The following is a 14737-nucleotide window of genomic DNA, read 5'->3' as shown; positions in this document are numbered from 1 at the left end:
GCAGTGATTTACAGGAAGAAGCGGGACGAGCGAGTTAGCATTTAGTGAACTTCCAAAATAAGATCATGGGGATCGTCCTCAGTCATTCTATCAGATTAAGAATAATTAACTTTGCACCTCAGACACTGAAGGCTGAGGAGGGCTGAGGAGGGCTGAGGAGGGCCTCGTGGTGCGTTCACTGTCCAGGCTCTCGGACATAAGGATGCACTGTGCTCCATGTGAACTGAAGCTGCTTCAGTTTGGTTTTAACATCCGACTGAAAGCTTTGGCGCTTCCGGCCAGTTTATTTTACCTGGATGAAAAATCTCATGTGACTTTAAATCACATTAAAAGTGAACTTATTTACATCCTGGTAAACAATCTGAAAAGCAGATTTGATTGTTCTGATGCTGATATTTCACCTCATGTAAAGAACTGAACTGGAGTGCCTTTCAAAATAAAAGCTGTGTGCCTTATGAGGTGCCTGAACACACCTTAAAGTCCTGCAGGTGTCTTCAAGCTATCCTGACCCAGGGGCAGTTTCTGTGTTTGTGTGTGTATGTGTGTGTTTCTGTGTATCAACAGCTTCGTGACGGTGCGATCGCTGCGCTCTAGTCCTCGCTAATGACGTCCACGTCCTCGCCGCTGGCCTGCTGCGTCGCAGCTCTCCAGCGGCTCACGTGCTGGCTGCCCTTCCTCTTCTGCTGAGCTTCAGGAGACTCTTCCTCCAACTTCTGACGCTTGTGCTTCGTCCTGCGGTTCTGAAACCACACCTTCACCTGCACACAGAGACACACGTAGGGCTGAGCACACCTGAATAAAGACATTATTCAATCTGTGGTGCAGGGAGAAAAGATTTCAACTAAAACTAATTTCCCTCTCTTAGACTCGTTTAAGAGTCTCTTTTATTGTTTTAGATTTAATTAAAATTATTCATATTTTATTTCTTGTCCATAAATGTATGAACAACCAGAACAAACCCTACAGCTGGTGTGAAGAAGATCTTTTAGATTTCTGAATTTAAAGAGCTCTTCTCTCCGTCACATTTAGTTTGAATTAAACTGACCTCAGTTGTCAGTATAAAGTGAAATAAATATGTACCGTTTATTATTCCCTCGAGGCTTATGCAAGAATCAGACTGAACAGTCCAACCATCTTAAACCTTTAGAAACTGTTTGTGAACTGGATTCTTTTCACACAGAAAAATCTTCACAAAACTGATTTTCTAGATGTTTTACAAACACACAAATGTCCATTTTTTAATGGTTTTCTTTTCTCACATCTAGCTTTAGTTTTTAGTTTTTATCTTCCACAGTGGAGTTATGATCATGCTGTGGGGTTGCTCGTCAGACCCGACAGAGCTGAAATGACGATGGAAGTCCATAAGTGGCACAGAGAACAGCAGAGTATTTAAAGATGGAAGATCATATTCCCAAGAAGACTTGAAGCCGTTGAGGTACTGCACAACAAAGTGAAGGTGTGTTTATTCTGCACATGTGACGAGTACACAAGTATTACTTAAATAAACACCCGAGAACTCTGAGAGCTACTCTTTGGAATCCTGTGCTGCCGTCAGTGCTGATGATACACGTGTGCGAGCCTCTACGCTGGTAAAACACGGCTGTGACACGCAGAACTGTTAAAACTCGTCGAGCTTGCAGCAAGCTCACGTTGCACAATCTGCCGACTGAATCGACAGTAAATCTGGATGGCAGGATACAGATAGACATGATAGAAACACATCGTTCCCCAAGGCCTCGGGTGACACTTTAATAATATCAGATCTTCGAGCTCTCAATGAGAAGGCAGTTAAAGATAGGATTTTCCTGCTGGGTTCTTGCACCACAGGTCACACTCGTCACTCTCAAACTAAATGAAGAGTCAGGAGCTCATTAGTCTCCAGATGAAGCAAAGGAAAGTGATTATCAGGCTCCTCTCAGAGCCTCAGGACTGAAAACAACAAATCTGCCTCAGTTAAACATGACTAACCTGTGTGGGAGAGAGTTGTAGCCCCAGAGTGAGGGGCTGGACTTTAACCAAAGCTGTTATTTAACCAGTCACTCTATCTGTCTTCCATTCCTAAGAATGAGGTGTTGGATACTAACTACCCAAATCAGCTTCTCCAGCAGCACGTCAGCTTTTTCCAGCTCTGTCCGATATCACTTCCATGATCTGAACAACAGGATAACCAAGCTCTTCCTGTTGTTCAGATCATGTTTTCGGAGGTCTTTGGAGGTGCTGGGCTAGATTATATATCCCACCTAGTCCGGGAATATCTCGAGCTTCACCAGCAGGAACTGGAAAATGCCACTGGAACATCTAGATCCAGAGACAGCACCGTCCAGGTCTGAAAAGTGAAGCCGGTGCAGAGGTGCCTTAACCCTGCTTTCTTTGTGATGGCCACCATGGCCACTTGTTAGACAAATGTTCAGGTTATATAGAAGTCTGCCATGACCTGTGACCTCAGTGAGCACCTTCCTGATGAGTTAATGACCTCAGTCGTTGGTTTGGAGCCTCAGTGAATAAAACATTGCTCATTTTTTAAACTCTAGACGGAGGATGTCCTCACTCTCACATAGATCGACCAATAAACTGCTCCGAGGCTGGATCCTGCAAATGTTAGAGCAGGGCTGTCAAACTCGTTTTACATGGAGGGCAACATACAGCCCACTTTGATCAGTGGACCAGTGAAACTCCCCTTTATTTAACTGTTTCGACACGATAAAGACAAAGAAAGAAATTTGTCAGCAAAATTACAGAAAAAGTTGTGGTAGCTCATCGTCCACGGTCCAATTTTTTGTTTTCAGAAATTTCTACCATAGAAAGTGAAAAGCAAACTTCTCTGTAATTTAATTGTTTGTTGCTTAATTACTTTGTGTAGTATGAATGGCCATGAGGGAGGTTTTTATCAGTAGGAAAAGCTGTAAAAATACAATTAAAAGTTTAATGTCTGCTTGTGCTTGTTTGCAATGAGCAGCAGAACAAACAAGACAAGAATTATAAATTATAATAATAAATGGCTTCAGGCGCACATTCAGGCCACATGCACACATCTCTGCATCTCTGCCATTCAAACACACTTTATTTTATGTAATATTGAACACTGGACTGTAAATTTAATCTTTTTCAAGGAAGCCATTTTTTATCCAGTGTTTTCATAAAAGCTTATATGGATTCACTACTAGCAGTGAGAACACACATGAGGTTTGAAACCTTTTGTCCTCTGTGATGGGAAATAACTGAAACTAAAAACGCGTATGACTTCATCCAGATCCTAATTTTATAAATTCTACACTCAGCTTTCCAAAACCACTGAAATGCAGCCAGATGCTGCTCATTTTACGTTTTCACCCATCTCTTCACTTTTTCCTGATTTTTTTTTTTAAATCAGACTCCCCGCCTCTCTGTGTACTTGGCCTGTACCACTATTGTCTGCATGTGATTGGCTGCATGGTTTTCCGTTTCAAAATAAAGTCCCGCCCCTGCCTGCATGGATTCTCTGCAGGGCTGAAGATTTGTCTCCCGCATACTGACAGGCCGAATACAATTACACCGCGGGCCTGATGTGGCCCACGGGCCGGATGTTTGAAACCGCTGTGTTAGACCAACATGCCCTCGAGGTGCTGTCACTGTAAGCGATACTCCTACTGCGGCCCCTCATCGGGCCCCCCCCCCACTGGCCTTCCAGTGATGGCTGTTTATTGATTGAAGCTGATGTTTTGGGAAAGCCCTGAGACGTCCTGCAGGAGCGACTCGATCATTACTGAAAAGAGCTGTGATTTATGTGCGATTAATAACCGCTGCTGGCTGATTCCCAGCTGATTGATGGATCACTCACTGCCTGTCTTCCTGTCCTCTGCTGTGAAATTAGCTCATAAAAAAAGGTGTGTGAATCACTGGCGTCAGGGCGCATATCACCGCACCGACCCGATGACAAACACTGTTGATCAGCCCTGAGAAAAGGCAGCGGGAGCTGACTAACCGTCGACTCACTCCTCCCCCCGCCATTCCTCCAGGCTGGATCCCAGCCAGCAGCCTGACGCCAGACAGAGCATCATCCCGACGGATGGCAAGGAGCCCGGCGAGCAAGGCACCAACACAGGTAGGGTTACAGGTTCAAATCCCAAACACACACTGTGAGTGTTTTTATTTAAGAGATTCACTCATTCACCTCTTCTTATTCTCACGCTGTATTTTGTATTTTTTTATTCAGTCTTTGGTTTTTGCCTAAAATATTGTTCTTTATGGGCAGTTTATCCTCATCCATCCACCGATCCATCCATTCATCCTCCCACTCATCCATTCATCCTTCCACTCATCCATTCATCCACCCCCTCATCTATTCATCCTTCCACTCATCCATCCATCCATTCTGAATGAAATCTTTGTTCTCCATTTAGCATTCAAAAAACTCTTTTTTTTAAGTTTTTCTTCATTTTTTTTATCCAAAGATGATTTTTTTGGTACCATTTGAGTACTTTATTTAATTGATGCATTCGTGCTTTCATCTAAAAGACATTTCTCTGTTTTAGGTCATCCGTTCATAGACAGAGTAGTAAAAAGCACTGATTCTGGATGCTCTGTGGTCCTGGTTTTATTGGACCTTTCCTCTGCGTTTGATATGGTGGATCATAACATTCTTCTACTAAGACTTGAGCATACTGTGGGTATAAGAGTCACTGCCCTCAACTGGTTTAAATCTTATCTCGCTGACAGGTCATTCTTGGTTAATTTGGGGAACTTCTCATCTTGCTTGGTACCTGTACCCTGTGGTGTGCCTCAAGGATCTGTATTAGGCTCTATTCTCTTCTCACTATATCTGCTCCCTCTTGGAGCAATTTTTGAGAAGTATAATATTGCCTTACATTGCTATGCTGATGATATACAGATTTAGTTTGAGATTACTGACGATCTTGCTATGTCTTTTCACTATTTTCGTGAATGCATGCGTGAAGTTAAAGATTGGTTCAAGAGTAATTCTGTTGTCCTGAACGAAAAGAAAACGGAGATCGTGGTGTTCGATAGTAAAATCCCCCGTGACCAGTTGTGTGCTGCTCTGATGCCTTTTGCTAGCTCCCCTTCTGATTATGACAGTAATTTGGGCATCTTACTGGATAGCTCGTTTACATTTGACAAGCAAGTGTCTGCTGTTGTGAGGTCTAGTTTTAATCAGCTGCGCCTCATTTCTAAGGCTAAGTGCTATATTCCGCATAATGACCTGGAAAAACGTATTCACGTATTCGTGACTTCCAGGTTGGACTACTGCAACTCTCTTTACATTGGCCTTTCCTCCTCCCTTCTCCTTAGATTGCAGACTGTCCAGAACTGTCCAGCACGCCTTTTGACAGGTAGCAGGAAATTTTCTTCCATCACTCCTGTTCTTGCTGGCTTGCACTGGCTGCCAGTTAAATACCGTATTCAATTTAAAATACTACTTTTCACATACAAAATTATCAATAATTTGTCACCGAGCTACCTCAATGAGCTTCTTAGGTTACACACTCCTGTCAGAGCACTTAGATCTGCTACCCAACTTCTTCTGGAGCAACCTCGTTCTCGGCTGAAGTCTCGCGGCGACCGTGCGTTTGCTGTAGCTGCCCCAGTCTTATGGAACAATCTTCCTGTTGCTATCCGGGCGTCTGACTCTATGCCATTGTTTAAATCACGGTTGAAGACTTATTTATTTAATCTTGCTTTTCCACCAAGCTAATATTTGGTGTGCGTTGATACATTTTTATCCTTTACGCTTTGTTAACTACTTTTATGTATTATGATTGTCAAGGTTTTATAATTGATACGTGCCAGGTCCTTTCTCTCTTCCCGCCCATCTCCTTTTTCCTATTTTTTTTTTTTTTTTCAAACACCTTGGTATACCCTTGGTTTTTAGTGTGCTTTATAAATAAAGTTTATATTATTATTATTATTCATTCATTCATGTGTTTTCAGAATTTTCACTATGTTTTTATTTTATTGAGTTCATTAATTTTTTATAAATGATGCATTCATTCATTCACTCAGGGGGGGGTTGTTTCACTGTAGACTGTTATTATTCACTTGTTCATGCCTCTATTAATCATCCATTCACTATTATTTTAGGTGGAAGATTTAGTCTTAACTTTCATTCATTCATATTTTCCAAAAATGTTTTAATTTTGAAGAAACTTATGACTCATGTAAGTGTTTCATTGTTTATTCATCCATTCATTGATCACTTTTCATTCAAATTAGAGTCCAATAGATTCTTTTTTTTTTAAATAATTTGCTTTTGATTCATGTATTCACTCGCGTTTTCATGTTTTGACGCTTTTTTACATTTTCATCCATTCATCTCGTTTAAATTCACCCTGCGGTTTTTGAGAAGTTTTTTTTATTCTCCGCTAAACTGTGAAATCATCATTTTCTCTGCTAAATCTGCCTTCTCCTCCCATCATGCCTTGCTCCTCCTGCTCAGTTTCCCATGATGCCTACCTGCGTCTCGGTCAGGCACAGCCCGCTGGCCAGCTGCTTCCTCTCCGCTCCGACCACATAGTGATTTTTCTCAAAGGCTCGCTCAAGGCGGAGCAGCTGCGAAGGCGAGAACGCCGTCCGGATCCGTTTGGGTTTCCTGGAGAATGGACCGTGAAGCAGCAGGTTCTCCGGACTGCTGTCCTCACCTGAACACACACACACAGAGAGAGCTGAGTTAGTTTGTAAAAATAAGTTTAGTGTATGTTCAGTGATCCCTGCTGCTCCGACCACTCAGTTTGTCAGTTTTTTCTAACCTTGGATACTTGTGATGTCATTGGGGGGGGGGGGGGGCATATCCCCCCTGAAGGAGAGCCAATTAGAGGAAAGCTGGTGTAAGGAGGAGGAGCTCATTCCAGGCAGGATGAAGGGAGAAGCTTGGTCACGGTTCAGTGTGACATAAAGAAGGATTATTTTGGATCATGAATCATGCAAAGCTGCTCTCTTTGACTGGAAGTCTGAATACACACAAACACTCACAAACGTTTTATTTTCTGATTAAAATACCCCAAGCAGAGCCTGCAGGCTCATAGCTGGACTGTTTGTGGCCTTAAAGGCAAAATCCAGGGCACTGCAGGCTGTGAAATTACTAACTCATCTGGAGATCAGTGGGAATCATTTCAGGCTACTTTTTCACCAAATTCTGCTCTCAGATCTTCATTTTATTTCATGACATGAAAAGTGTAGTGCTGCATTAATAGATGACAACTACATTGGTGACATTTTGGAGTAAGTGGCTTGAATTACTTTTTACAAGCAGTAAGCAGGCAAAGTGATCAATTACTCCTGAAATAGTGTGTGTGTGTGTGTGTGTGTGTGTGTGTGTGTGTGTGTGTGTGTGTGTGTGTGTGTGTGTGTGTGTTTGCTCTGGCTAATCTGAACAAACACCTCGTCTGTTTGACATTTGCATCTGGATGTGCAGCTTGACCACAGCCTGCACCTTCAAACTTTCCCAGTTGAATCCCGCGAATGACGTTTTGTGTTTCATTTTTTCTGAAATGTTAATTTTAAATATACAAATGAAGCTTTATCTGCTGAAATCGCCACTCATTTGGATGATTTTCCAGAACAGAAATCTGAATATCGCTTCCGTTTTCTCTTTAATTTGCGCCCAGGTAAATGTCAGAGGTCTGGATATCGTTTATAAGTTTATACAGGAGTTTGTGGGACTAAAATCTATAAACCAGGAAATGAAAAGTGAACATGTGGCAGGATTTAAACTGGGAAATTATTTCACTGCTTTAGTCCAAAACAGAAGCAGCTTTAATAGACAAACGTCACAAAGTGCTTCACGGAAATGCAAAGCAGCAAAATCTGGAGCCCAAAGAAAAAATGCGAGATTAGATAAAATAAGGCAGGAATTTGAAAATGAGGAGAAACAAACATTAAAACACAGGCGACGGACACATCTGGGCATCAGCAAGCACACCTGCCGTGCTCGTTTAAGTAGGACCTGTGGACGAGCGGAGGCCTAAAGAAAACTACAGATGTGGGCCACATCTGGGTCAGAACTGCCAACTTTCAGGTTACTTTGGTCCTAAATGATGGTGTTGTGAGAACAAGTAGTCAAGTTTCGGGAGCATATGTGATTACTTCTTCTATTAAAGCTTTAAAAATGAAATAAAAAATGTTTTGGGTGTTGGTTTTGGTCAGAGATAAAAAAAAAAAAAAAACCCTCAAACATCTTTCATGTTTTAAAATTGGATTTTCGAAAAACTCCCAGAGCTCGGTCTTCGGGATGTTTGAGGGTAAATGTCTGCTGCCACAGCTGTGAGCCTGGAGCTCAGGGATGCACAGAACGACAGACGCTTCAAGTCCCTGAAATATTTGGAGGTCTGTAGACTTTAATTTCTAGTTTCTCGTAAACAACGTACAGCTTATTCTTTAAAACCAGCTGAAGGCTTTCACACAGATTAAACCCAGGTATGACACCATGCACCAAATCCAGATCAACTGTTTTAGAAACAGCAGGTTTCGGTTCTCCTTCATCTTCCTGATGTGAATTACTCGCATGTTTGACATTCATAGAGCCACAGGATCAGATATTTACTTTACAACACATGAAGGACCGAGGTCAGCACGTTTTCTACATAATGCAATTTAAAAACAGTCCCTAAGATTTTTTTTTAGAGATGCTAGAAAATCATCTAAAAATGACAGCAGGGAGCTGAAACTGTCCGCCTTTGTCTTTACATCAGACCCTTCCAGCTGTCAGGCAAACTCAGTGCAAACTTCCTGTCTTCACTCAACCTGCAAACATCCGTCAGACCACCAGCAGGTCACCAGTGACAGGGTGGATTTTACCCACGTTCCTAAAAGGCGTTCGTTCCCGTTATCAGATTTAGATCCTTAGCAACAGCAAACAGGTAAAAAATCAAAATTTCAGTGTGACTCTAACGTGGATGTGAAAATGTGCCGCTCGTGTCAGTTCTCAGTTATAGAGGTCATGGCAGACTTGAGAGGCTGAAAAGAAAACGACTGGACTTCTTTAAGTGTCTGAAGACGTTTCCGCTCACATCCAAGAGGCTTCTTCAGGTCTACAAACAAACGCTGGAGAGGTGACGACAGATAACAGCGGGTCAAAGAGGACGATGCCACCTTGAGTTTAAACAAACTCTCCGCCGTCTGTTTTGGACTTTGAGGTGACTGTTGCTGTGATTTGGCGCTGCATAAAGGAAACTGAACTGAATTGCATAGATTTGAGGTGAAACGTCCATATTTCCAATCACCGTCAGGAGACGTTCGCCAGTTCAAATCCTGAACAAAGAGACGAATGTGCTGCTGACCAACGAGGAACGTGAGGCGAACGGTTGAGTTTTAGAAAAAGCATCAGTTTAAAGCTTTGAATGAATATTTTTCTTTCTCTGAACAAAACGGGACGTCTGAAGACGACGGCCGGGACTCATTTTTGACCGCGTCACATCTTCTTTTGTGCAAATCTGAGAAACTGGCCGAACAGAAGCGAGTTCAGTTTCAGACGTCAGCCACAGAAATGTAAATTAGCTACGTGAAACGAAGATGATGAAGTTAATTTTCCAGCTAACACGCGCTTAAATCTGATCTGCGGTCAGATTTTACTGCGGTGAATCATCGTTTTACCGATCACAGGCTGAAAACGAGACGCTCATTTGTTTATGAGACGCGCGCGGTGAAAGAAATCTGAGCGAGAGCGTCGCCGCCGCTTCTCTTTGTGTTACTCGTTTTCTGACCGTTTATTAAAATCGCACGGAAATATCTTTCTTAATATTTTACATAAAAACAAATCCGACTTCTGCCCGAGGACGATGCGCGTTACGCAAAAACGGTGGCGGCTTCGTGGAGGCGAGGAGGACAATTGCCGACACGTTCTCACGCCTTTTATCCCACCTTAGCGTCTCTAAAGCGACATTCATATGCAAACGCGGACTCGGGTGGCGTGACTCATGGCCGCCTCGCCTTGCAAATAGTTCTGTTGAGTATCAAATGATGTTTTAATGTAACAACGGTGAGATTTTCAGGGAGGTCAAAGGTCGCGAAGCTCCGAGGCGGCAGCTTCATGGCGGGAAAAATCAGCGGCGAGCGCACTGGATAGGTTGAAACACAAGAAGAAGAACGTGTTAGTCGGTTGGCAGGATTTAAATTTTTAAATTTAAATTTTTAACAAATAATAAAAGTCAGTTTATGAATTTTACTCAAAAATAAAATAAAATAAAAACGTGACATCGAAACGTCCGAACTTCACGAACATTTCTGAAAACAGAAATGACACAACTTCATCCTCTTCAAAGGTCCAGAGAGAACAAGGAGAAGTTTAGGCGTCAGCGACATTTCAGTATAAAGACTTGACCAACGCGTTTCAGCGCGCGGCCTTCATCAGGTCAGTTTCACGTCTCTCAGCTGCATCTACGTCACACGAGCGACACGTTGACCATTAAGAGAAAAAATGAACTGTGAGTCCTTCATTAAACAACCAACCTCCTAATGTACTGCACAAAAAGCTGATAAAAATGGGAAATTCAGGAAAAAGTAGATCATGTTAAGCTTTGAGAATAATTTATAACCTCCAGATCAAAAGTTAAAAACCCAGCAGAAAAGGCGCCACATGAAAAGATCGTTTAGTCCATTTTTCACAATGAAGCTCCATAAACATCTGGAACAGCCAGCAGAGGTAAAGCGTGACCGACTCGAGCTCAAATGTAACGTCCCCGTGTAAAAACACAGGTTTCAGAAAACCGTGGTTTCAGATTCCAGACTAAAAGCTTCTGCTTGTTTCTTTTGTTTCCCGCCTCCACCTGAAGTTTCATACTCTGCAGTGGAATCAAGGCGAACGCCGCCGTCTCCACCACATACACCACACACAATTTACAGTCGGGCTGTCCCCGTCACGCGTGAGAGTCCGAGGGAAGGCGAGCGAGTAGAACAAAGACAAGCAGCTGAAGGCTGGAAAACAGCCCAGAAACACCAGCAAAACACAAAAATACGACAAAGTCAGCGCCTGCAGACTCACTGCGGTTTGTTTTGTTTTTTTAATTGTTTGTTTGAGTTTTTATCAGTTTCAGTGTTACCTTGATTTGCGTTGCAAAGCTCTTCACCCGTTTACGCACAAAGACTAAAACTGAGCACATTACCCTACACTTTATTATTTATTTATTAGCTTTTTATTTAAGCATAGAATGCAGTTATGTTGCTTTTATTTTTTTAACCTGTTACCTGAAATATTTTTATCACCTAGTTGTAGTTTTACTTTCATTGCACTAACCCTGACTGGGAAAAGATACGCTCCAATAAATGTTCAGATAAATAAACGAGGAAATGTGAAATTATTATATTAAACACGATTATTTCATAGAGAACTAGAGAAGTCCAGGAGTTTGTGACGTCAAATAAACTGTAAAATCTTCTAAAATGTAGAAAACACTGTGCACACATTCATGTTCTGTTTAAAATTTCTGTCAGATGTGAAGAAGAACATTTAATTAGGTCACTTCCAAAAAGAAAAGACACAAAATCAGCCAGAAACCTGAACTCCGACACTGAATGGCACATCTGGAGGAGGCTGAATAGCTTCACATAAATAAAGAAGCGCGCCCACAGCGAGACTGAAGCTAACGCACCCTCAAAAACACCATCAACATCAGCTTCACGCAGCAGAACCAACACCTGCAGCCTCGCTGGGGGGTTTTCACCTCCGAGAGGGAGAGAAGCAGGTCATGTGACCGGTCCGGTCTGTCAGCAGGATTATTCAAACTTTCACTTTCATGATTTCAGTCAAACAGGTTTACATGAAAAGTTTCTCTGGAGCTGAGAGACAGGATGAAACTGGTGAACTGTCGCTCATCAAACTGAAGTAAGAACAACTAAAGACGCCCGTGAGGGTCGTCTTTAATGACACCTGCGTGGTTTGTAGAAAAGCTTAAAGAGACTGCAGCTAAACATCCAAACTGGAGCTCAAGACGAAGCCTCGAGCTAAAAACTTAGCTTACAGTGACAAAGAAATGTAAAACAACTTCTCTTTGTTTTTAAGATCAATTTTAATGTTCCTTGGTGAGCTCCATTGATCGTGAATCATTACAATCAATTATCGGCTGAAGTTTCTGAAAAAAATAAATTTTCTGGCTGAACTTAAATTACAGTTCATTAAAAAATCAGAGCATCCATCTCCAGCAGTTTCATATTTCAGCTTGAAAAAACAAAGTATTTTTGTGGGCTGATGATTATTTTGTCAGTTAAGTCTTTTTAAGCCTTTAGATGTGTGAATATAAATGTCTGATTAATGATGATTAAAGTGCTTCAGGAAGCAGGAAACATGTCACGGGTATGTCACATCTGCACATCTGCACTGAAACAGATGCTGAACATCACCAGAGTTCAGGTTTTAGTCTGTAATAAACAGGAAGTGGGTCATGGCACACGCCGCCATGTTTGAAGGTTAACGGTCTTTTAAACGCAGATTTCACTTTTCTGAGAATAAATAAATAAAAAATGAGCAGTACGGCGACCCATACTGCTCATTTCCATAATCCTCCAGTATCTCAGCCTGGGCCTCTCAGTTCATCCTCAGTCTGACAAAAGCAGTTTTAGCTCCTCCCCCTTTTAATACAACCTTCTTCTGATTGGCTGCCGTTACCAAACAGAAGGCCTGAGCAAAAACAACAAAAGGAATCATAGAAGAACCAAAAACTGATGGTTCACAGGCGCTCACAGACAATCATATCTATCATATCTGACATCACATTTCACAGTACAATAATATTGAACGGGTTGCATTGTTGTACTTTGTCCTGTTTCTCAGGTCTTTGTCTGAATTTCTTATGAACATTACTTGTCATGTTCTCATGTTTACTTGTCATGTTCTCATGTTGTTGCTAAGGATTGTCTTATTGCACTGGAGTCACACTGGGTTAAATATTTACACTTGGGTTTTAAGGGGTATTTATTATTTTCTTCATTATTTTATTTACGGGTTGTACGGAAGCCCCAAAGGCAATTTCATTGTTCTCTGACAATGACAATAAATACTTAAATAAAATAAATAAAATAAAATAAATAAATCAGCAGAAGTATTAAGAAATGTAAAAAATAAATAAATAAATAACCTGACTCGTTTGATTTTTGGGGTTTTTCCAAACACGTCGACTTAGTTTCATCTTATTGTAAAGTTACGTCAGGCAAAGAGTCGAAAACACGATCGCAGAGGGACACAAAACGAAAAACTCAAAACAACTTAAGATCTGCAACAAAGGAAACAACCACAAAAACTCTAAACTACACAAAAATACAAAAACTGCCACAAGGAGTCACAAAGAACCAGAGCAGAACTCAACAGGACTAAAGATTACAACAAAAAGATCCAAACTCCCAAAGAGTAGATAAACGGCGGGCAGGAGCGGGACAACAACGCTTCGAACTACAACCAAAAATAAATTTATGAAAGAGTTTCTGCTCGATTTTGGTGAAATGCAGAAATGTGATGAGCCAGAAATCAAAAATCTGTTTGGACGGAAAAAAAGGAAGTTTGAGCTGAAGCGTGTGTGTGTGTGTGTGTGTGTGTGTGTGTGTGTGTGTGTGTGTGTGTGTGCCGGGGGGGAGGTTAATCAGTTCACCTGAGGGAAAGGTAACTCTGCAGTTTAACTCTATTTACACTCTCTCTCTCTCACACACACACGTGTTGCCACAAATGTTCATTATATCGATCCGCTGCTGAAAATAATCCCAAAGCTGCGGTCCTTTTGAACTTGAAGTGTTTGGGATGTTTATTTTTGTTTCAAATCCGAAGATGTGCTAAGCTGAAGGACACATCTGGATCAGAAAAAATATTTTCTCTCTCTGGGCAGTGAATTCTGAAAATGCTGATTTATAACTGAGAAAAAATTGAATTTACATTTTGGTGATTAATTGATTAACTTGGGCAAAAAAAGGTTAAACAAATTACCAAAACTTCCTTGGAATATTTAAAACTCTAAAAATATTAATTCAACTGAAAATAAAAATAACAGTCATAAAAGAAAAGCAGCAGATTATCTTGTTTTAATCACTGAACTCTGAAAAGATTTATTTTTGTTTACCTTTGGTTGAAAATTTACAAAAGGGTTTAAAGCAAAATTTATTTTTTCCTTAAGTCCCCACAATTACGTAGATATTTAATTGTATAATTTAAAAAAATAGTATGGATAAAATGTTTCCTCTCATAAATCAGCTGTAAACTGAAGCTGAAACAGAGATTTCTGAGTCTCTTCTTTAAAAATCATGACTGGATCCAGTCGTGAATGTAAATAAAGTTGTTGTAATGGGACTGAAAAAACAAAAACAGGCTACAGAAATCTTACAAATATTCCTAACATAGATAACTGTATAAATAAATGTGTAGATATCACAAAGCGGGCCAACACTCAGGTTTTTATTTGACACAATCTAAGTTTACTTTATGGTTTCAATTTTTTCTCATAAATTATATATATTTTTTAACAGCAGTGATTCATAAAAACGTTGAGACGTGATGTCACGGAGAAACTGGATTTAAGAGTTAAACCGAGAGACGAAAACGTTATTGAAACTTCAGTGAAACCTGTGAACCAAACATGACCGAGCTGCAGATCAGCTCAGGTTCAGCCTGTCAGGTGAATCTCGCCTGTTCAGTGTCAGGATTATGTTAGTTTGTGAGCTCACATGCACGTGTGTTTTTGGTTATTTTCCAAAAACCCTATTATTTTAATTTATTTTATTTAATAAAATTGTTTTGTTTCATGTTTGAACTGATTCTCAAGAACTGTTTTTC

The 14737-nt window shown here is 40.9% G+C and overlaps 1 protein-coding gene across 1 annotated transcript in view; it reads right to left on the bottom strand.

Moving 5' to 3' along the window:
- Window positions 1-393: 393 nt before the first annotated feature.
- Window positions 394-14737, bottom strand: part of emx3 (empty spiracles homeobox 3) — a 16743-nt gene continuing 2399 nt past the window's right edge. The window contains exons 2-3 of the mRNA XM_005737746.1: window positions 6448-6632; window positions 394-758 (exon numbers count right to left, since the gene is read on the bottom strand). Coding sequence (XP_005737803.1) covers window positions 591-758; window positions 6448-6632 — 353 coding nt within the window. The 3' untranslated portion in view covers window positions 394-590. The remainder of the gene's footprint in view (window positions 759-6447; window positions 6633-14737) is intronic.

This window comes from Pundamilia nyererei, unplaced genomic scaffold, assembly GCF_000239375.1.
Source record: "Pundamilia nyererei isolate P.nyererei 1_Seehausen unplaced genomic scaffold, PunNye1.0 scaffold00079, whole genome shotgun sequence".
NCBI classification, from domain to species: Eukaryota; Metazoa; Chordata; class Actinopteri; order Cichliformes; family Cichlidae; genus Pundamilia; species Pundamilia nyererei.
Note: the sequence above shows the minus strand (reverse complement) of the source record. Positions and strands in the feature narration are given on the sequence as shown.